General features: G+C 43.5%; 4 protein-coding genes across 11 annotated transcripts in view; 2 read left to right on the top strand and 2 right to left on the bottom strand.

Moving 5' to 3' along the window:
• The window catches only part of LOC135334127 (ankyrin repeat and KH domain-containing protein mask-like), a 45,960-nt gene that overhangs the window by 14,192 nt on the left and 8,968 nt on the right, over positions 1-22,800 (bottom strand). For 4 of the 6 annotated variants that reach the window (XM_064529188.1, XM_064529194.1, XM_064529192.1 and 1 more), the window contains exons 1-8: positions 6,943-7,059; positions 6,316-6,414; positions 5,536-5,634; positions 5,026-5,124; positions 4,047-4,145; positions 3,520-3,618; positions 2,555-2,653; positions 2,093-2,191 (exon numbers count right to left, since the gene is read on the bottom strand). In XM_064529188.1, coding sequence (XP_064385258.1) covers positions 2,093-2,191; positions 2,555-2,653; positions 3,520-3,618; positions 4,047-4,145; positions 5,026-5,124; positions 5,536-5,634; positions 6,316-6,414; positions 6,943-7,047 — 798 coding nt within the window. In that variant the 5' untranslated portion in view covers positions 7,048-7,059. Of the gene's footprint in view, positions 1-2,092; positions 2,192-2,554; positions 2,654-3,519; positions 3,619-4,046; positions 4,146-5,025; positions 5,125-5,535; positions 5,635-6,315; positions 6,415-6,942; positions 7,060-22,800 lie in introns of those variants that run through there. The other 2 variants (XM_064529190.1, XM_064529191.1) reach the window with 2 other exon arrangements.
• LOC135334164 (selenoprotein K-like) overlaps positions 7,092-22,800 on the top strand; it is a 95,030-nt gene continuing 79,321 nt past the window's right edge. Inside the window, exons 1-5 of one of the 2 annotated variants that reach the window (XM_064529241.1) lie at positions 7,092-7,246; positions 7,301-7,385; positions 7,445-7,522; positions 7,604-7,690; positions 8,440-8,968. In XM_064529241.1, coding sequence (XP_064385311.1) covers positions 7,228-7,246; positions 7,301-7,385; positions 7,445-7,522; positions 7,604-7,685 — 264 coding nt within the window. In that variant the 5' untranslated portion in view covers positions 7,092-7,227 and the 3' untranslated portion in view covers positions 7,686-7,690; positions 8,440-8,968. Of the gene's footprint in view, positions 7,247-7,300; positions 7,386-7,444; positions 7,523-7,603; positions 7,691-8,439; positions 8,969-22,800 lie in introns of those variants that run through there. The other variant, XM_064529242.1, reaches the window with a different exon arrangement.
• On the bottom strand, positions 9,574-19,475 carry LOC135334137 (segment polarity protein dishevelled homolog DVL-3-like). Its single transcript, XM_064529204.1, has 16 exons — positions 19,265-19,475; positions 18,926-19,109; positions 17,126-17,195; positions 16,232-16,296; positions 15,844-15,887; positions 15,436-15,616; positions 14,968-15,046; positions 13,975-14,056; positions 13,630-13,717; positions 13,043-13,171; positions 12,611-12,678; positions 12,268-12,432; positions 11,904-12,032; positions 11,294-11,482; positions 10,771-10,950; positions 9,574-10,475 (listed from the first exon to the last, which is right to left on the bottom strand). The coding sequence occupies exons 2-16, from the start codon at positions 19,084-19,086 to the stop codon at positions 10,159-10,161; spliced, it is 1,947 nt and encodes a 648-aa protein (XP_064385274.1). The 5' UTR covers positions 19,087-19,109; positions 19,265-19,475; the 3' UTR covers positions 9,574-10,158.
• LOC135334140 (uncharacterized) lies at positions 19,506-22,795 on the top strand. 2 transcript variants are annotated; one of them, XM_064529210.1, is made up of 12 exons: positions 19,506-19,658; positions 19,717-19,773; positions 19,826-19,952; positions 20,000-20,089; positions 20,141-20,271; positions 20,324-20,386; positions 20,456-20,492; positions 20,540-20,705; positions 20,756-21,538; positions 21,989-22,061; positions 22,108-22,236; positions 22,555-22,795. In XM_064529210.1, the coding sequence occupies exons 1-12, from the start codon at positions 19,601-19,603 to the stop codon at positions 22,623-22,625; spliced, it is 1,785 nt and encodes a 594-aa protein (XP_064385280.1). In that variant the 5' UTR covers positions 19,506-19,600; the 3' UTR covers positions 22,626-22,795. The 2 variants fall into 2 exon arrangements, with proteins under 2 accessions (XP_064385280.1, XP_064385279.1); XM_064529209.1 differs by having other exon boundaries at positions 19,510-19,658; positions 20,540-20,714.

Below are 22,800 nucleotides of genomic sequence, written 5' to 3'. Positions count from 1 at the left end.
GCATAGAGTGGGCATAGAGTGGGCATAGAGAGCGGGCATGGAGTGGGCATAGAGAGCGGGCATAGAGTGTGCATAGAGTGGGCATAGAGAGCGGGCATAGAGTGGGCATAGAGTGGGCATAGAGTGGGCATAGAGAGCGGGCATAGAGTGGGCATGGAGTGGGCATAGAGTGGGCATAGAGAGCGGGCATGGAGTGGGCATAGAACGGGCATAGAGTGGGCATAGAGTGGGCATAGAGAGCGGGCATGGAGTGGGCATAGAGCGGGCATAGAGTGGGCATAGAGAGCGGGCATAGAGTGGGCATAGAGAGTGGGCATAGAGTGGGCATAGAGTGGGCATAGAGAGCGAGCATAGAGTGGGCATAGAGTGGGCATAGAGAGCGAGCATAGAGTGGGCATAGAGTGGGCATAGAGAGCGGGCATAGAGTGGGCATAGAGAGCGGGCATAGAGAGCGAGCATAGAGTGGGCATAGAGAGCGGGCATGGAGTGGGCATAGAGTGGGCATAGAGTGGGCATAGAGAGCGGGCATAGAGTGGGCATAGAGTGGGCATAGAGAGCGAGCATAGAGTGGGCATAGAGTGGGCATAGAGAGCGGGCATAGAGAGCAAGCATAGAGTGGGCATAGAGTGGGCATAGAGAGCGGGCATAGAGTGGGCATAGAGTGGGCATAGAGAGCGGGCATGGAGTGGGCATAGAGCGGGCATAGAGTGGGCATAGAGTGGGCATAGAGAGCGGGCATAGAGTGGGCATAGAGTGGGCATAGAGAGCGAGCATAGAGTGGGCATAGAGCGGGCATAGAGTGGGCATAGAGTGGGCATAGAGCGGGCATGGAGTGGGCATAGAGAGCGAGCATAGAGTGGGCATAGAGCGGGCATAGAGTGGGCATAGAGTGGGCATAGAATGGGCATAGAGTGGGCATAGAGAGTGAGCATAGAGTGGGCATAGAGCGAGCATAGAGTGGGCATAGAGAGCGAGCATAGAGCAGGCATAGAGAGCGAGCATAGAGTGGGCATAGAGCGGGTATAGAGTGGGCATAGAGCGAGCATAGAGTGGGCATAGAGAGCGGGCATAGAGCAAGCATAGAGTGGGCATAGAGCGGGCATAGAGTGGGCATAGAGCGGGCATAGAGCAGAGCAGGGCAGTATATTATAGAGCAGTACATGGCAGTATAATGGGCCGTACAATATAGAGCAGGGCAGGGCAACGTTATAGAGCGTAATATAGTTATTATAGAGGGCAGGGCGAGGCAGTATACTATAGCAGGGCAGTATAATTATTATAGGGCAATATATAGTATGGAGCAGAGCGGGGCGGTATTTTATAAGCTGTTATTGTAGGCAGGGCAGGGTGGGCAAAGACGCACGATAATGAGGCTGGTGAGTCTGTTAAGCTGCAGCCAGGGCCTGCTCGAGGGTGGAGAGCCTTTCGTTGAGGGCCACCAGGTCGGCGGGTGTGTCCCTCGGTGTAGGAGAGATGGAACCAGAGGGAGAAGACATCTTTAAACTCAGGTAGCTATAATCGAGCACGAGATGGTGTAGAGATAATTACGCATGCGCGTAGATGCTGGGCAGTACATAATGCAGCAGGCGGGGCAAGCGGAGTACATCGATTAACCTTGTTTAACTACCTTAAACATCATAGAAGACTGGAGTGTTAGAAAATGTTCTGGGGCTAGGATAAGCAAGAAGCAACAACCACAATCATATCTAGGCTTTCTACATGTACTTTTAAATTAGTGACCCTGTTCCATTGTTCCTGGTACGGGATCACTTTAGCTGTAAATACGTACCTCGAAATAAAGGCCAGGTGTAGCTAGCTAGCCGTGTAAGTCCAAGCTTACGAAGCTTTAACATCAAAATCTGAAAACTAATAACTTGTGTGAAGGCTATCCATGCTGTAAACACAGTGCTATGGAATCCAGGGGAGTAGACTGTGTCACACACAAACAAACAGACCAGACGACTACTATACCCGCTAGCCGCGGCACGGCCTCGGGTAATGTCCAGCATGTTGCCTATAGACATAGTATCAGATACTCACATTGTCAGCCAGGTCCAGCATGTTGCCTATAGACATAGTATCAGATACTCACCTTGTTAGCCAGGTCCACCACGGCTCCTGAGGAGAGCAGCTCTTTAATACAGTCAGTGTGACCTTCACTGGCTGCCCAATAGAGTGGAGTCCACCCATACTACAAGAGTAAGAGCATACGGTAACTTTTGAGAACACATCTGTGCAATAGACCATAAATAAAGTAAGGAAAGGGATTAGCAAAGAGCAAAAATGCAACTATCCAATGATGTGCTATGTTATTAAACTGTACAACCTTTTTAAGTGCTGCGTATCATAATTATTCATTTGTGTACAACATACCCAAGAAAACGTATGTAGCACACAAATAAGCAAGATAAGCGTAAAAATTATAAGCAAAACGTAACAATTAAAATACTGGCAATGTGCATAATTGTAAGTACATGCGCAAATATTTCATTTACCAAATGATGAAAATTAATGGTCACAAACATGCTGCCTATAAACACAATCAGATACTCACCTTGCTAGCCAGGTCCACCACGGCTCCTGAGGAGAGCAGCTCTCTAACACTGTCAGCGTGACCATACTTGGCTGCCGACATGAGTGGAGTCTGCCCACGCTACAAGAGTGAGAGCATAATAATAACTTCTGACAACACATCTGTGTGATAGATCATAGTTATACTTATTTTTGGAATTTACCATTTCAAACTGAGTGTGCAGTGAGCGTAGTTTACAGCGCCCAAATCAACTTTTATAACCTCAAAAATATTATGGTGGCGCTAAGCCCACAGCTATTCTAGTGTTGAGTGCAATCTTTCAGTATGCAGTGGACCAACTGTACGGTTTGATTTTTCGTCTCTGTATTTTACAGCAACTCTACAAATCAAATGCATGTGCATAATAAAAGAAAAGCCGACTGCCTTGGGCCTGACATTACAAATAATTACGTTTTCTAATTACAGCAACCGTTGGAGGACTTAAGTAATGGAATTCAGTCAGAGTTGGTGCTGTAATTACAAATAAAGTAAGGATTGGCAATATTTACTATAATAGAGTGGTTGCATCTGACGTCATCCACCCACGCACGGAAGTACAAACACTAACTCTAGCCTTTCAGCAAGCTAGCTCGTACAACAACCACAATCATATCTAGGCTTTCTACATGTACTTTTAAATTAGTGACCCTGTTCCATTGTTCCTGGTACGGGATCACTTTAGCTGTAAATACGTACCTCGAAATAAAGGCCAGGTGTAGCTAGATAGCCGTGTAAGTCCAAGCTTACGAAGCTTTAACATCAAAATCTGAAAACTAATAACTTGTGTGAAGGCTATCCATGCTGTAAACACAGTGCTATGGAATCCAGGGGAGTAGACTGTGTCACACACAAACAAACAGACCAGACGACTACTATACCCGCTAGCTGCGGCATGGCCTCGGGTAATGTCCAGCATGTTGCCTATAGACATAGTATCAGATACTCACCTTGTTAGCCAGGTCCACCACGGCTCCTGAGGAGAGCAGCTGTCTAACACAATCAGTGTGCCCTTTATAGGCTGCCCAATAGAGTGGAGTCCACCCATCCTACAAGAGTGAGAGCATACGGTAACTTTTGAGAACACATCTGTGCGATAGACCATAAATAAAGTAAGGAAAGGGATTGGCAAAGAGCAAAAATGCAACTATCCAATGATGTGCTATGTTTTTAAACTGTACAACCTTTTTAAGTGCTACGTACGTACGTATCATAATTATTCATTTGTGTACAACATACCCAAGAAAACGTATGTAGCCCACAAATAAGTAAGATAAGCGTAAAATTATGTAGCCTAGTTCGTCAACTTAGACACAAATAATTAAGCAAGATAAGCGTAAAAATTATAAGCAAAACGTAACAATTAAAATACTGGCAATGTGCATAATTGTAAGTACATGCGCAAATATTTCATTTACCAAATGATGAAAATTAATGGTCACAAACATGCTGCCTATAAACACAATCAGATACTCACCTTGCTAGCCAGGTCCACCACGGCTCCTGAGGAGAGCAGCTGTCTAACACTGTCTGTGTGACCTTCACTGGCTGCCATTATGAGTGGAGTATACCCAGTCTACAAGAGTGAGAGCATACAATAACTTTTGACAACACATCTGTGTGATAGATCATAGTTACACTTATTTTTGGAATTTACCATTTGCCCCAAACTGAGTGTGCAGTGAGCGTAGTTTACAGCGCCCAAATCAACTTTTATAACCTCAAAATGTTATGGTGGCACTTAAGCGCACAGCTATTCTAGTGTTGAGTGCAATCTTTCAGTGTGCAGTGGACCAACTGTACAGTTTGATTTTTCGTCTCTGTATTTTACAGCAGCTCTACAAATCAAATGCATGTGCATAATAAAAGAAAAGCCGACTGCCTTGAGCCTGACATTACAAATAATTACGTTTTCTAATTACAGCAACCGTTGGAGGACTTAAATAATGGAATTCAGTCAGAGTTGGTGCTGTAATTACAAATAAAGTAAATAAAGAGGATTGGCATTATTTACTATAATAGAGTGGTTGCATCTGACATCATCCACCCATGAACAAGAGTACAAACACTAACTCTAACCTTTCAGCAAGCTAGCTCGTACAACAACCACAATCATATCTAGGCTTTCTACATGTACTTTTAAATTAGTGACCCTGTTCCATTGTTCCTGGTACGGGATCACTTTAGCTGTAAATACGTACCTCGAAATAAAGGCCAGGTGTAGCTAGCTAGCCGTGTAAGTCCAAGCTTACGAAGCTTTAACATCAAAATCTGAAAACTACTAACTTGTGTGAATTAAGGCTATCCATGCTGTAAACACAGTGCTATGGAATCCAGGGGAGTAGACTGTGTCACACACAAACAAACAGACCAGACGACTACTATACCCGCTAGCCGCGGCACGGCCTCGGGTAATGTCCAGCATGTTGCCTATAGACATAGTATCAGATACTCACCTTGTCAGCCAGGTCCACCACGGCTCCTGAGGAGAGCAGCTCTTTAATACAGTCAGTGTGAACTTTACTGGCTGCCCAATAGAGTGGAGTCCGCCCATTCTACAAAAGTGAGAGCATACGGTAACTTTTGAGAACACATCTGTGCGATAGACCATAAATAAAGTAAGGAAAGGGATTAGCAAAGAGCAAAAATGCAACTATCCAATGATGTGCTATGTTATTAAACTTTTTAAGTGCTACGTACGTATCATAATTATTCATTTGTGTACAACATACCCAAGAAAACGTATGTAGCCCACAAATAAGTAAGATAAGCGTAAAATTATGTAGCCCAGTTCGTCAACTTAGACACAAATAAGCAAGATAAGCGTAAAAATTATAAGCAAAACGTAACAATTAAAATACTGGCAATGTGCATAATTGTAAGTACATGCGCAAATATTTCATTTACCAAATGATGAAAATTAATGGTCACAAACATGCTGCCTATAAACACAATCAGATACTCACCTTGTCAGCCAGGTCCACCACGGCTCCTGAGGAGAGCAGCTGTCTAACACTGTCAGTGTGACCTCCCCTGGCTGCCTCCATGAGTGGAGTCCGCCCATCCTACGAGAGTGAGAGCATAATAATAACTTCTGACAACACATCTGTGTGATAGATCATAGTTACACTTATTTTTGGAATTTACCATTTGCCCCAAACTGAGCGTGCAGTGAGCGTAGTTTACAGCGCCTAAATCAACTTTTATAACCTCAAAAATATTATGGTGGCGCTTAAGCGCACAGCTATTCTAGTGTTGAGTGCAATCTTTCAGTATGCAGTGGACCAACTGTACGGTTTGATTTTTCGTCTCTGTATTTTACAGCAGCTCTACAAATCAAATGCATGTGCATAATAAAAGAAAAGCCGACTGCCTTGAGCCTGACATCACAAATAATTACGTCTTTTAATTACAGCAACCGTTGGAGGACTTAAATAATGGAATTCAGTCAGAGTTGGTGCTGTAATTACAAATAAAGTAAGGATTGGCAATATTTAGTGGTTGCATCTGACGTCATCCATCCACACACACAAAAGTACATAACACTAACTCTAACCTTTCAGCAAGTTAGCTCGTAGTTGAGTGACGGTAGATTAAAATCCACCCACAAACTAAATTAAAAATAATAGTCAACCCAATCAATTCCATGGAATTCTTGTCAACAATTATTCATAATAATTATAGCAATGTCCATGTATAATTATAACTCTGCCTATAGACACATCAGTTTAGTATTAGATACTCACCATGTCAGCCAGGTCCACCACGGCTCCTGAGGAGAGCAGCTCTCTAATACAGTTAGTATGACCATTAAAGGCTGCACTTGTGAGCGGAGTCCACCCATCCTACAAGAGTGAGAGCATACAGTAACTTTTGACAACACATTGGTGTCATAGAGGGGATTGGAATTATTTAATAGAGTGGTTGTATCTGACGTTATCCACCAGTGCACGCACGAAAGTACATATAACACTAACTCTAACCTTTCAGCAAGCTAGCTCGCAGGTGGATCTACTGTGTGATTTTTCTTCTCTGTAGGAAGCTACTTCCCGATAGTCAGGAGTGCTGATCAAAGGCATGCACATAACAATGGTATAGGCCCAGTAAAGGTGACTTGCCTTGGTATGCCTTTTAATAAGCCATAAAAATTATTAATTGCGTTCAGTCTGAGTCGTAGCTGAGTTGGCGCTGTACTAGGGTACAGTTGAACGGCCAAGACCAGGAAGTTCAATGTAAATGCCGTACATTTATTTAAGTTTGCATTATGCATTACATCATTGGTTGAGTTTGATTGGGTAGGTATTAAATTTATAGCATGACAGCAAAAATATACTTTCACAGCTTCAGCTCTACATACCCACAAACCAGCTCACCCTATCCACACTGTTGACATCAGCCCCCCTCCTGATGGCATCTCGCAAAGCACTCAAGTCACCATCCTTGGCAGCCCTGACCACATCTGTATCCATGTCTGCCATTATATATTATCAGATAGCAGATACGCCCCTAAGTTGTTTGTTTGCCCTTACAAGATCGAGACCACGCCTTTCTACTGCCACCCACAGTATAAGGGGCGTGGTCTCCATAGAGCTGAGTTCGAGTGTCGACAAGCTAGTACGTGGTGCAAGCAGTTCCATACGACAAGATTCAAGGAAGCTATGGTGTATTTATCAGGAGGTAAGTGTAAGTGTGATATTAGCTGACACACACTCCATACTCTACTGTGTGCAGGTAAAGTCCTTGAGAACAGGTCATGGCTGAGTGTGGACGGTATCGTTGACTTGTTCTGGGTTGTCATTAACTTCTTTGTCTTGTTGTAAGTTACACACACCCTGATCATGCCAGTGTGTTTCAACCCCTCCCCTGCTCTCACAGCTTCAAGACTCTAATAAGCCCTGGAGCTAGTGCTACTGGACCATCGTCACGCAGCACAGACTATAGGCGATCTGGAGTGTACGTTTATAGTGTCTCTTATACTGTTTTGTTTTGTGTTGCCAATTTTAGTATTTATTATGCCTACCTTTGTGTGTGCAGTGCTGATCAAGGGAGACGTATTGGTCGTGTTGGTAAGGGTGCTGGTGGTGGTGCTGGACCTCCCCCCATGGGCGGTGGATGAGGAAGGTATTGTGTGTGTGTGTGTGTGTGTGTGTGTGTGTGTGTGTGTGTGTGTGTGTGTGTGTGTGTGTGTGTGTGTGTGTGTGTGTGTGTGTGTGTGTGTGTGTGTGTGTGTGTGTGTGTGTGTGTGTGTGTGTGTGTGTGTGTGTGTGTGTGTGTGTGTGTGTGTGTGTGTGTGTGTGTGTGTGTGTGTGTGTGTGTGTGTGTGTGTGTGTGTGTGTGTGTGTGTGTGTGTGTGTGTGTGTGTGTGTGTGTGTGTGTGTGTGTGTGTGTGTGTGTGTGTGTGTGTGTGTGTGTGTGTGTGTGTGTGTGTGTGTGTGTGTGTGTGTGTGTGTGTGTGTGTGTGTGTGTGTGTGTGTGTGTGTGTGTGTGTGTGTGTGTGTGTGTGTGTGTGTGTGTGTGTGTGTGTGTGTGTGTGTGTGTGTGTGTGTGTGTGTGTGTGTGTGTGTGTGTGTGTGTGTGTGTGTGTGTGTGTGTGTGTGTGTGGGCGGTGGATGAGGAAGGTATTGTGTGTGTGTGTGTGTGTGGGCGGTGGATGAGGAAGGTATTGTGTGTGTGTGGTGTGTGGGCGGTGGATGAGGAAGGTATTGTGTGTGGGTGGTGTGTGTGTTGTGATAGAAAGTTGATAGGATTTTATAGTGTACATTGACCGCACACAAACTTGTACTGTATAATGTACTGTATGTTTTAGCAGACGTACAGTATACACTGTGTAGATTATTCTGATCATGATACTCCCTCTCTCTCCTCTGCAGAGCACCAGTCCTAACTGGGACAGCCCCAACATGCGGTCAACAGACACTGCTCCATTCTACAGTAATGACATCACCTCCGATATGAGCCCCCTACCTATCAGCAGTGGCACCACCGACCCAACCTCACCCTCCGAGGACACCACACTCTCAACCACCACCTATGACCTTTTTGAGAACCAAAGTAACTGGAGCCTGAGCAACGCTGATAGTTCAACACTTCTTTCCTGGGCCCAACAGAAATCTGAACCCCACTAAGCAAGACTGAGTAAAGCCCCCCTCTGACCTACTGCAACGATTTTGGACTATGAATTTTGGATAACGATTTCAACTTAACCTCATTTCAATTGAGTTGTGTGCTATTAGCTCTAGTATCAGCATTTTAGCGAGTGATTATCTAGCCAGCTATCTAGTTTATTATTGTTATCGTGTAGCTACTAGTAGATCGTTCAGTTGTCATTTTGAGAGCTGTATGTGTTTAGTAGCTAGCTGATGACATTATTGTGTCTTGGCATTATATGAATTAACCGTTTAACAATTAACAATTGTGACCTGCCGGGTAATGTATACTTATACATGCATACCGTAATCGTTCTAATTATAGAACCAGTAAAAAATAATTATTTTTCTAGAAACAATTAATGCACGAAACAAAAAGAGGGCGTCCTATAACTGAGGCTGGTTAGAATGATTATGGTCCATACAAGGAATGTAGACAGAATTACATGAGGTGATAAACATTAAACATACTACTAGCTGTTATTACACAGCCAACAATCCATGTATGGCATGAGGATATCATGATAATTAAATACGTTACTGATACTGCACATAATTATATACAAATTATGTATCAAGACATTCACAAATTATAATACAAGCAAACCGATTCATAAATAACAGGCACAAACAAATAATGCTAAAATAACAATAATTATAATTATGATCAAGTGTACAGTTCATTGTTCCTTCTCTAGGCAATGTTTAAACACTTTACTAGCAATTTCATTTTTTCTCATTTTTGGAGTAATTTAATAAGAGTTTTATATGTTGCAGCAGCTGGGTTACTCCCCTGCCACAGGGACAAGCACTGCATCATGGCCGTTTGCGTGTCTTCTAAAACTTTAATCTGCCTCACATCAGCTTGCTGAGCAGGAGTGAGTCCCAACGCTAGAGAGTACATTCTCACGTTGTCGAAATAAGCCGCCAAATGTATGAACTCTGTTGTCTCAATCTCGTTGTTGAGTAGAGGGTGTTCAATGTCTATCCTCTCTGCCAGGCCTGTAGTGTGGATAGGGTGAGGGTCAGCAAAGGAAATGGTGTACGTGGATTACAATACTATATCTGTGTGAAAGAGGAAATGATACGCCCACACATGTATAGCACTAAGTACATGTAATGTGAACAAATAGACTCAATGGCGGAAGGAATATGGCATATGCACAATATAATACAAGAAATGAGACTAACAGACTAACAGACTCGATCAGTACACGTATACCGTATAAGCTCTTTTTAAGGCTCCCCTCTAAAGATGCGCCATGAAGCCTCTAAAGTAATTTTGAAACTCCAAATGGAGCTCCACATGTGCGAGTAATTATTTTTAGACGGCGCGTTGGTAATTAGAGGAAAAATGAGCAAACAGATCACAGAATTCTTTCTTCCACATCTGGGCAGCCCTCAAGCCAAAACGAACCACAGTACCTCTTTAACGTGTGCAACCTATGCACAGGATTGTTGGAAGACCAGAAAAACTGCTGCACGGTCTGGCTCCACAAGAACCCCAACTCCTTGAGGATGTTGGTATGGCGGGGGTGGGGGCATCTGTTGCTGGGAGACACTCGTAAACTCGCTTGACGAGCTTATTGACGGTGAACGACGTATGTTAGGATTATACGGATGAACAGCCATGTTGCCACGGTTATTAGAGTTAGAGTTTCCGCTCGAGGGGCGTTGTTGACGAGATTGTTGAGAGTTAGAGGTGCCACTGGCCGAGCTGCTACCAGATGACCTGCTGGCATACATATGCTGTTTGTCTCCTGCAGAGGAAGGGGGCGGGGTTTTAATTATAATTATGACAGTACAATATTAGCCCCGATTCCAGGTCACTTTCAAGAAGACGAATATTATACTAGCCTCGATCCCAGGCCTCTTTTCACCAAGAGGCCTGGGATCGAGGCTAGTATATACATGTACAGTGTATACTTAAGTGGCTTGCTTAGAAATAAACGGGAAGAGAGTGGTGGATAGTGAGGAAGAAAGGAAGGGTACAATGTAAGAATATTAACAGTAGTAAATCCTGATACTAGCTAGATGGTTTCAATCACCACTCACCAGGAGATGGGGAGCTTGATTTGCTGGAGTTGGACATCTGCCCCGGCTGCTTGTGCTGGTAATACTCGTATGCAACAGAGAACTCTCCATCAGATGAACCCCAGCCTCCGTGTTGTCCTGGCAACGGACCCAGAGTGTCCGCGTCTCCCGAGTCATTGCTGAGGGCAAGGTGGCTGAATTCTGAAGGAGGAGGAGTTTGTGTGAATATAAATTATATAGAACTCTCTCACACGCTAATTTATGAGACCATACAACAAGTAATATTAAAGTAGTGATATTTATGCTGTCAAGCTAGGACCTAGGAATAGGTTACTCCTGACACAACTTATTTGTCAGAGTTACAAAAAGATGGCCACAAGAGCCTCTTAGCAAGTACAAATGGCTACAGTTGTACTCCACTATGTTATCGATAATTTCATTTCCAGCTTATTTAATAGCCCCTCACATCTATGTTCTTAAAGCACTACTCTATACCTCTACATGTATGTCCATAGCATCACACTGTATGTGTACAAGTGCTTACCTGAGGGCAGTGAATTGGCAGCTGCCTTGAAGTCCCCAAACACGTAATAACATTGCTCAGAGAATGTGATCTTGTTGACCGTGTGACGTAGGAAGCCATGTTTGAGCATGAGAGCGGCATACTTTCTAGCATGGCGGCGATCGATGAAACCATCCACGTTGGTATGCAACCAGTCTACCAGGTCAGAGCCTACACGGGAGAGAGGGGGAGGTATGATGGATACAGTTAGAGATATCGACTACCGTATAGCGGGCAATTTCCGTGGGGGGAAAAATTAGCTAAATGTCATTTTTTGCTTCATTACGGGCACTGTATTGCATGATTTCCAGTAAACCACGCCTAGGTTTTCGTGGGTAAAATTTCATCGAGGTCAGCTTGCCCACGAAAACTACTCGCTATTTGGTATAATTATAACGTGGGCAGCCATAGGCACACGTCTAGGCTTTTGTGGTGCAGAGGTATGTATGCGTGTGTCACAGCGTGGCGTGTGAACTTTTAATTATCAAAGGGAACAGTTATGGGAAGGATCACAATATTTACATAGATGCTACAAAATAGTAATCAGCAGCCTTACACTTCACACGTGTGTGGGGTTGAGATATTGACTTACCAATAAAGGATTTAGGAATGGTCATTTTGAGCCAGATTCGATCTGTTACTTCTAGTCCAGATTTAGGTGTGGCCAGGGCCTTCGCTATCCTATACATGGGCGTGGTCAGCGTGAGCTTCACCAGGTCACCTGTGTGTGTGTGTGTGTGTGTGTGTGTGTGTGTGTGGGGTGTATAGTGATGTGTGTGTGGGGGGGGGTATATTGTGATGTGTGTGTGTGTGGGGGGGGGGTATATTGTGATGAGTGTGTGTGTGTGTGGGGGGGGGTATATTGTGATGTAAATTGTATGGAAAATGCTTGCTATTCGTATCGTATATCAGGTTTTTATTTGAAACCTGATTAATACTGGGAGTGATGTACTCACGTTCAGATTCAGGAATGGACGAGGTGAGGCTTGGGGAGGAGTTTGAGGTCATAGTACTCAGAGTGGGGCTCCCGGCAAACTGGCGACGATAGGCTTGGTAGTCAGCTTGATGCTGATTGGTCTGCATGACCCAGGCTGACGGGTCAATAGGACGAATTGGTTCCACTGCACAAGTAGAAATAACAAGATGGAATATAGAAAACAACTGGGCATAGTTATTATTCGTATAAACAGTGGATATAACAGATACCATGGACACACACATCTAACAACAATTAGACGAAACATTTCGTTATGTTTGAAGTCTTAATGATGATATGAAGCAGATGTTTTGTGTACTCACATCTTGGCTCAAAGTTGGGCACTATTGGCTCTGGCTCCCAGCACTTGGCCACTGTCAGTGTGATGGGCCTGTAGGAGGGAGGAGGGGTCAAGGCAGTCAGCATGCCACACAACAGTGGGAGGGGGGCCATGAAACAATAACCTTCCAATATGCCTAATACTGTAACAGTATCCTTTAATTATATTACTAGAGTCAGAGTGATGTAATTATACACAACCATGCAATATTATGCCCACCATTACACTGTACATCAGAATAGCACCATAAATTTGAGTAATGTAATTACATACAAGAGAAGCATTAGCTAGCTGCACTACATGTGCAGTGCCACCAGGGAAGAAAGAAGAGAGAGTGGGAGAGATCAAGGAAGAAAGAAGCTGCCAGTACTGCCAGTACTTGACCCTCACTACTGTTACTGTATGGATGACTTACCCAGGGTGTTGTACAATCTCCCTGAGTGTCCTCACAGCATCGTCATTGCTCATGTTCTCAAAGGAGATGTCGTTAACCTCCAACAACATGTCCCCAGGCTCTATCCTCCCGTCAGCTGCCACTGCTCCACTGTGTGTGTGTGTGTGTGTGTGTGTGTGTGTGTGTGTGTGTGTGTGTGTGTGTGTGTGTGGTTTGGGAACTCTTTCAGCTGCCATAACTTGAATTCCGTGGATCCAATTTCAACAATTTTATGATTTTCTGAAAGCTTAGAAAAAGACCTTTCAAAAGTTGTCATCAAATTTCATATTTGAGAGATAAAAGTATTTGCCAATTTGGCTATACCATGAATAATAGCCCATGGTCCAAGGCCGAAAAATGACAAATTATGGCCCCAACAAAATTTTGGATTGAAACACACCATTTGAAAGGTCTTTTCCTAAGCTTTCAGAAAATCATAAAATTTTTGATATCGGATCAACGGTACTAAAGTTAGGGCCGTTAGAATAATTATGTTGAATAAAAGTTCTGTTGCAATGTAACAAAGAGCTCTAGTTACAATAGTTGCACACGTACATAGCGATACTCACCCCTTCATGACTGAGCCCACATAAATGCCTCCTGCTCCTTCTTCATTGGTCTGTCCCACTATACTGATACCAAGGAAATTAACAGTGTCTGCAGGAGAAGAAACAAACCATTACACACACTGTTGTACTTGAACTGTTCGCATGTGATGATGGTGATTCACTGAGTACTACACTAACCAGTCTAATCACTCTATACAGAAATCATAATTATAATCTGCTCCAATTTGTACGAATTATAATAGTGTGTAAAAGATAAACTACTGTTTTATAAACAAGAATTAAGAGAGAATCCATCCATCGCCACGAATAACGTATTCTGTATATAATTAAAGTAGAACTACTTACCCATATTGAGTGTGACTTTAACAATCTGTGTGGTGGAGAGATCTGTCATTGTGGTGGTTGTTATGGTGCTGGTGGAGATGCTCTGTGAGGAGGAGAGGGGGAGTCAGTACACACACACACACCCACACACACACCCACCCACACACACACACACAACAGTGTAGTGCATAAGGTACTGTATAGCGGGTATATTTCAAGGGTACAAATCTTCACGGAAATGCCTTTAGAAAGGTTTTGCAGATTTAATTTTCGTGGAATAGCGCCTTTTTGCAGCATGCATGCATGTGATATTAAATTTGCGGTACATGCCTAATCCGCGAAAACCACAAACATTTATACCCTCGAAATATACCCGCTATATGGTATACAGACAAAGGTCAGAATATCAAGTAACATATATTAAGTATAAACTGCACAGCTTCTTGAGGAATTGTGTTGCGGTCTGGGGCAGCCTTATCCCACACCACACACACTACCACAACATATGCTGAGACCACAAGCCCATCACAAGTTAAATACATCAAAAGTAACTGTTTCCAAACAAAATACTTGGCAATCAAATCCTTTAATTCGCTCATCTTGCCCTAGTATGCCACGAGTCAAAGCAATCAAGTACAGAGACTACCTCTGTGTGAACAAGAGGGCTGTATGTGTTCTAACACTTGTTCAGCTTTGATGACTGCTAATACCCTTGTAGTGAAGGGGGATTTGTATACCTTGCAAGACAATGGGTCATAAAATGGTCTGAGTGCCCAGTCAATAGTTCACGCTAATAGGAGCTAAAAGCTGAGACCTTATACAATGTGGGATTTTCTCACCAAAGCATGAATCGCTAAATGGAAATCGGTATGTTTGGAGCATTGTTATCTCATTCACACTGTACACTTGAATCTGGCTTAGTACACACTCACACCCACGCACATGCACACACACACACACACACAGGCACACGCACGAACATATGTCATATTGATTATAAAGGGACAGACTTACTCGAGGTAGTTTGGGTCGGTGTTTGGTGAGAATCTTCTTGCGTGGTCTAAGTGATGTGAGAGTGCTGGAGCTGACACGGCTAAAGTGTGTGTGTGTGAGTGTGTTGTGTGTGTGTTGTGTGTGAGAGGGGCGCTGTGTGTGTGTGTGTGTGAGAGGGGCGTTGTGTGTGTGTGTGTGTGGAGGGAGATGGCGTTGTGTGTGTGTGTGGAGGGAGATGGCGTTGTGTGTGTGTGTGTGTGTGAGGGGCGTTGTGTGTGTGTGTGTGAAGGGCGTTGTGTGTGTGTGTGTGTGTGGAGGGAGATGGCGTTGTGTGTGTGTGTGTGTGTGTGTGTGTGTGTGTGTGAGGCCCCCTTTGAAACTTAAAATACACAATTGTACCATACTTGAAGGTATCACTGTAAGCTAGCGATAATAATTATTATGATGGGATAAATATCGTGTGTGCAGATTCATACATTATAAGCTTACCTTGTAGCGTCTTCAGTATCGCAGCAAGAGGTCTCTGTTTCCGTGGTGAAGTCCGTGGCAGACTCTAGATCAGTGCCGCTCACTGTGCTTCCCCCGCCCACGCGATGTCTGTGTGAGCGGTGCTGTCGACCCGAGGAGCTGTGACGATGCTTGTGATGGTGACGACGCGAGGCCTTAGAGGCTGTGTGGAGTGGGCGGAAAATATACGTGTGTAATTACATGGCAATGTTGGGGATATAATATTGTAGCTTGTGGGCATACAATCATGTACATGTCACCAAGGAATAGCGGAAGTTAAGGAATAAATTATTTAAATTACAAATTCTAGGAATTTTTGATTTTGGCAATGCACATCGTGACCATTGTAATTAGGCATAGCTTATATATAATTTGCCAAGATGTACTTACTCCCTGAGATAATCGACATTCCGTCAGCTTCTTTACCCCCTCTCCTGTGAGATCAAAGACACATCACGTGAGATCAAAGACACATCATGTGATTATACAACACCACAACCACAACCACCAGACCATGGACCACATCAATCATAACCTGTACAAGCTGACTACTAAACAGGAGATGTATACAGCAATGTATGTATGTAGGTGGTGGCCAGAGCCTTTATTTGATCTCGTCAGCTTGTACAGTTATCGTTGCTGGCTTGTTTGAACACTACACACATGCCAAACCTAACCAGAACTAATACACACATCAAGAAACAAATTATCTAACCTGCCTTGCAATGCAACACCCTCTATATCAATATTGCCAAATACTAGGAGGTAGAATACTTACACAGATTCAGAGTCTCCCTTGGAGCCACCTGCCTCAGATCCTGACACATTGGACTCTGTGACCACCTGGAGGGGGAGAGGGGGTGTGGTAGGCAACTACTGGGGGAGAGAAGTGTGGTAGGCAACTACTGGGGGGGAGGAGTGTGGTAGGCAACTACTGGGGGGGAGGAGTGTGGTAGGCAACTACTGGGGGAAAGGAGTGTGGTAGGCAACTACTGGGGGGAGGAGTGTGGTAGGCAACTACTGGGGGGGAGGAGTGTGGTAGGCAACTACTGGGGGAGAGGAGTGTGGTAGGCAACTACTGGGGGGGGGGTGTGGTAGGCAACTACTGGGGGGGGGGGGAGTGTGGTAGGCAACTACTGGGGGGGGGGGAGTGTGGTAGGCAACTACTGGGGGGGGGGGGGGGTGTGGTAGGCAACTACTGGGGGAGAGGAGTATGGTAGGCAACTACTGGGGGAGAGGAGTGTGGTAGGCAACTACTGTGGGAGAGGAGTGTGGTAGGCAACTGCTGGGGGGGAAGAGTGTGGTAGGCAACTACTGGGGGAGAGGAGTGTGGTAGGCAACTACTGGGGGGGAGGAGTGTGGTAGGCAACTACTGGGGGAGAGGAGTGTGCATGGTAGGCAACTACTGGCAACACCACCTGGCTGGAGTGTTAAGGTGGTGATATTAACAACACCAGCCATAAGTGTGAGAAACACATTCTACTAGAGCTAATTGGAATACACACACACAGAGAAAACACAGAACAGGGTCTGGACTATCTATATATAGTCAGCAATTAACCACAGAACAGTGGCCATGGTGATCACTAAAACCTTCACAAAATATGCTTTGAACTTGAGCACCACATAACATAGACATAACACACACACCGTAATATAGTGAGGTACTTACCCAGCACACCACACGACCATTGACCTGGGGCAGTAGAGCATCATCTTCAGCCAGTTCTTCCTTAACAACACTGCATACATAATGAAGCCACAGTGAATATAATGATGTGAAAAATAACAAAAAATGTATGGGCATCTCTCCCCACATATATAAAAACTATCTTGTTACCTGTGGAATCCCTTGAAATAATATGCTCCACACACAACAGACAGAGGAGTTTTGTATTAGTCTATAATTAGCTAACTGAATTTGTATCATTAGTAATTTAATTAATTCCATTTTCCCTGGGTATGCTGACCTGAAACCATGGGGGCACACACAGCCAGTGTAGCAGACTACCCTCTGAGGCTATTATGCTCAATAGGACCAAAGCATTGGGAGCCCTACAAGTGCTGGAGCACCTGCCAAATACCCCAACAAAAGGTGAATGAACAGCACCAGCTGAAGTTAAAGACACACACTGTCAGTCTAAGAGATACACAGCTGTATATAGTAATATCCAGATCCACCTTTCAATTCAGTAGACTTATTACCAAACTAAGCCATTTCACAGCCAGCTAGACAGTATCCACTAGCAACCCTTGCCTAGGTGCTCCAGGGAAACTGGTCCTCTTCAAACACACACACACACACCCACGTACAGATGACACATAAGCCATCTCAGAGATATGCTACATGCTAGCTATACACACTAGCTATAGAGTACATGCCAATTGTCAGTACAAAGGATAGACTACTGTATAATATATATTGCATATTTTGGACTGACATCTGATACATAAAACATTCTAAACAATTATCCTTTCTCCTACAGACTTCAGCTGAGTGCGATAAAACAAACACTGTTCCAAGATCACAGATAATCAACTTCAAAGAGACAGGACTACAGATACAGATACACTGTAACAACAACTACTAACACATGAAACAACAGCCGCCAAAAGGAGATTGAACTCATTATTGGAAATTCCTGACATTAATCCCAATCAACAGTGCTAGCTATGGGAATGTGTCTACCTCATCTACCCGCTATATACTACTATATACATTCTATAATGACAATGATGGCCAGAGTCATCAAAGGTAGACATACAGTTCACAGTTTCTATATACAGGCCAAGGCTAAAAGAGTTAATAGGCTAAAGAGTTAATAGTAGTTACTTGGCAACTAATCAGCTGTACAAACTATGAATAAAGACAGAGCCTCTCTTAGATCACAACTACCCCTGGATGTGGGTCAGAGATCAAAGGAAACATCAAAGTGACCTCAACACCACAACATATAGTTCAGGCTATCCACTAAGGATGTCATTAAGTACCAATGATTATATTACCTTCCTGCCACACATTGACCAACACAGCAGCAGGTGTTTTAATAAGAAAGCAAGTGCCCAAAAATTTGCTTTTTTTACAGAAATTTCCAAGAAACACACATCACTGCCAAGCTATGCAGTGCGGTACAAGTAAACCTGATTGAGTGAAACATATCCTAATGGGGGCCTGGCTACACACAGACAACATAAGGAGAGCTAGTGTGTGTGTGTGAATAGTGCGAAATGGATCCATTAAGACCTTGAGGTGTGAAATGGAATGGGGTTGTGAATGGGGCCATTATTAGATTAGGATGAAAACTGACACACAAGCACACACAAATATAGTTTATCAACAGTGTGTATTTGAATTGCAATTCCCTACAAGGAACTTAATTGACTCAAGCTAGTAATCAATGGACCTTGTGCCTATCATAATTATTCTCCAAGAGTATCAAAATAAAATATAACGTCCCATTTTTAAACTCACCCAAAATCATCGTCTTCTGACTTGAAAAAGAACTTGATGTATGTGCGATTCAGCTGTCCCTTGAAGTCTCCAAGGGTGACCAGCTCTGGTGGCTTGCCTATCTTCATCAGGTACGGGGTTTCCTCGTCATCAATGTAGTATATGACTTTCGTTTCCTCCATAATATGGCTGGTGTTTTGAGCAGCTAGAGAGAAAGTTTTGCTATAATTATTAATAAATTCACTTTCAGGATCACTAGAATGGTAACGCAAGTCATTCACAACACACCAAGTGTGTCCTTATATAGGTACTAGGTGAACCAGTGAGAGCATTTAGTTATTAACGTATGTGACAAATCACCTCCTATCAAAATCAATAATAATTCTCTTTGTCCTTGTCTGCTAGCTGTGTTCACTGCCACTGGTTTCTTCTGTAGAGCGATTGGCTTTATTCGGGCCGCTTCACCTTCTCCGTGTGGTAGTAGCAACGCTGTTCAGTACTCTCTCTTTAGACCTACACAACTCTCTGGCTAGTATTATAAGAATCGTTGGAATTGTAATTATAAATGCATGCGGTTTGTGCATGAGGGTTAATTAAAAGCTGAAAGAAGGCAACAAAAAAGCGGAAGAGGAAGTTGTCGTAGGTCAAAGAAGGCAACAAAGGAGTGGAAGAGGATGCTGTCATAGTAATGCAATAATGGCTACCTCTGCACAGGAAGCTGGCTCTGGCTTCGACCAAATACTGAAGAATACAGGTTCTGTTATATGCATTATGCTCATTGTGTTAAAATTAATCGTTCCTTTGTTTTGCAGAATTCGAGAACGACCATCAATTGAAGGCTATCAAAGCCGAGCAAGAAAGAGCACAATGTAAACTGATTGTAAATTGTCGTATAAAATAATTATTTTGAGTTTTATTTAGCCTGCCAGTTTCAACTCAAAGAAAAGCAGAAGCAGATACTCCAGTTTCAGAAAACAATCAGTGATTTGGACGAGCATGCAAAACAACTCCACAAGCAATTCCTCATCAACAGAGACAACTGTGAAAGGTAGTGACTTCCATTGCTGTATCAACATTAAAATTAATCCACCAAAGTTTGAAACGCACTGCTATTGTCCTTGCTGATCATGAGGATGCACTGAAGGGGAAACTACTCACAACACAGAAAGAAGTGGAGTCAGAGAAGTACACACAAGTTGCATTAATTAATTATGATTATGAGACTGCGTTTTTCAGATGGGAGCAAAATGAATCCTTGTCCAAGTATGAGAGTGTCTGGGAGAGATACAGAGTTCAGTACAACAGCACAGAGAAAGCTCAGGGCATGCAGGCAACTGAGACACAGCTGAACAATTTTCGCCAAGAGAGTGAGAGTATTGACAATCCGTTTATTGCTACTTATCACTTGCCTCTCTGTAGATTCAACTCTGGAAACGAACATCAACCAAACAAAAAAAGCCATCTTTGCTCTAAAGCAAAAAGGTACTTATATATGCATGCATTGTATAATTATGTACTATTTATTGATATTACTGTATCTTGTTTCCATAGGAGAGAGAATTTCCCTGGTCGCATTTGTTCTCAAAATGTAGGTTGTCTTTGCTATGGACATTATTGTATTACTATCTTTGACAGGGCTGAGCTTCATGTGGAGACAACTAAAGTGAGGCAGGAAATGACGACAGGCAACCCTCAGCAAGCTACTCTACTAGAGAAAGATATTGAGGTCCTACGTGAGAAGATCAAAGCTGAAGAGATGAAAAAACAACAAGAAAAAGAGAAACGAGACAGTCAGAATAAAGTAGTTCAGGTAATAATTTATCTTTTGCTATGATTATTATTTACGTACAGGATAATCGTATGGACACTGAGGAATCTACATTTGTAACTATCGTTACTCAATCAACCCACACACCCCAACGCCCACGTACTCCTGGAATACTCCCACCAACAATCCTACCATTGACAGTACCACCGAAACAAAGCACTCCATCACGAGCACGCTACCAACTTGAGATCCCTAAACTAACCATGCCCTCACGTGTACCCGCTATCAGGGCCTCCATATCACAATCCCCCGGAGCATTTCAATCACCTGTGTTCAAAGTACCTACTAATCGACCTCGCTCAAACTTCCAGATCCCCACCCTGGCCATTAGCACACCTCCTAGACCGTGCATACCTCTATTGCACACGCCAGTACAACAGAGGCCAAGGTTGCTATCGTTCACTCCACCCACTGCCAGGTCAACACCTCAAGTGACTCTTAGTACACCGAATATTAGGCCTACTGTATCAACCTTAGCGACAAGCCAGTCCTTGTCAGCAGTGCAAACACCAACTACCACTGTACCACAAGCTGGGCATAACCAAGCTCCCATGCAACCATCATCTCTATCAAAAGCAACAAATAACGTAGGCATTGAAATTCAAGATTCTGTGGCTGAAATGGATAATCAAACATTGCAGCAGGAGTCGGGTGGTTTTGAGTTAAGCAGTACTTCTCAGGAGAGTACATCATTTGCTACTCTGTTCACCAGTGACAGTGGTCAGGAGTGCACAGACTATGCTGGTGACTTTGGGCAGACTGGACACTATCAGGAGAGCTCTGTGAATGACCAGCAACAACTTGAGGTATGTCAGCATGGTGCTCGTGCATCGCGTGCATTTCATTTGTGTTTTGTCCTTTTTTTTCCCTGTATAATTTTGTCCCCCACTCTCTCGTTTTCCCCATTATCCCCCCCCACTGCCTCAGGCCCCTTTTCTTCCTCACTCTCTCGATGTTGTTACATAATTATAATTATACAATAATTTTTATTGCAGTAATGTACCGTATAGCGGGTAATTTTCGGGGGACAAAATATTCGTGGTTCAGCAATATTGAGAAATTTCGTGGGTAATATTTTTGTGGTTGCTGCTTGCACTGCAGGTAAAGGTAGGCAAGGTCGCTTCATTTGTGGGTAAAATATTCGTGGTCAGACCTCCAACCACGAAAACCACGAATATTTTGCCCCACGAAAATTACACGCTATACAGTATAGTCTTCGTGCACGCCCACTCATTCACCCACACACGCTTTTGCAGTTTACTGGAGAAGATGACAATGGATTGTTTTATGGAATGGAAGGCTCTCTATCCGGACTAGGGAATCAGCCAGGTACTTCACTATCCATGTCTTTATTGACCATGCACTCATTGTATAGATACGAGTGCTACTGGGGACATGTTTGCTGGGTTAGGCTCAGAGTCTGCTCATGATGATGGAGGAGGATTCAACTTGTTCTCACAAGATGAGGCACCTGACGTCAGCAAGACAACCACTGGAGCCACAGGTAAACTTATTTGCATGCATGGGGCTACTTTTAGTATGCTGTATAATAGAAATGCACTTTTTACGGTGTGTGCTGTGTATAGTAGTAGCAATTTGTGTTGCTCTTTGTCATGCTAGCCCATAACTTGTGTTGGGAACGTTCAATTTCAAATCTAAAATATGCATTTAGTAGCTGTTGGTATAGTGCTACAATATGATGTGCTTAGGTCAGTGATTACTTTCGGGCCCAAATCTTCTGTTTTCAAAAAGTTTGGGCTATAAAAATTATAAATTAAAGCCTGTTTTCGATGACTCCATCTACCTCCTCACACACACGCAGACACAGATTTCTGTTTCCTATTCGGGGGAGATGAGACAGCCAGTGGTGAGTCATCATTCTCCTTCTTCTGATATCTAATGGCTACACCTCACAACCTACTGAACAAACTAAATAGTTACTGCTACTACCAGACTATTATAAATTCATTCTATCTGTCATGTATATGTGTGTGTCGTGTCAATTAATTAAGATACTTCGTGCTGTATCTTATTTCAATTACTGTTTCTTTGTGTTATAAACGCTAGC

Source organism: Halichondria panicea, chromosome 3 (genome assembly GCF_963675165.1).
Source record: "Halichondria panicea chromosome 3, odHalPani1.1, whole genome shotgun sequence".
In the NCBI taxonomy this organism is placed as follows: domain Eukaryota; kingdom Metazoa; phylum Porifera; class Demospongiae; order Suberitida; family Halichondriidae; genus Halichondria; species Halichondria panicea.
This window is presented reverse-complemented; position numbering and strand designations above follow the sequence as displayed.

Bases quoted from the DNA above. Each gene is read 5' to 3' on its own strand.
- LOC135334137 (XM_064529204.1), bottom strand. From the start codon at position 19,086: ATGGAGGAAACGAAAGTCATATACTACATTGATGACGAGGAAACCCCG. The intron at 17,196-18,925 runs GTGAGTTTAAAA...TTATGTATGCAG, and splicing joins TCAGAAGACGATGATTTTGG to TGTTGTTAAGGAAGAACTGG. The intron at 13,718-13,974 runs GTAAGTAGTTCT...CTTCTCCTGCAG, and splicing joins TAAAGTCACACTCAATATGG to ACACTGTTAATTTCCTTGGT.
- LOC135334140 (XM_064529209.1), top strand. From the start codon at position 19,601: ATGGCTACCTCTGCACAGGAAGCTGGCTCTGGCTTCGACCAAATACTG. The intron at 20,090-20,140 runs GTACACACAAGT...TGCGTTTTTCAG, and splicing joins AAAGAAGTGGAGTCAGAGAA to ATGGGAGCAAAATGAATCCT. The intron at 20,387-20,455 runs GTACTTATATAT...TTGTTTCCATAG, and splicing joins CTTTGCTCTAAAGCAAAAAG to GAGAGAGAATTTCCCTGGTC.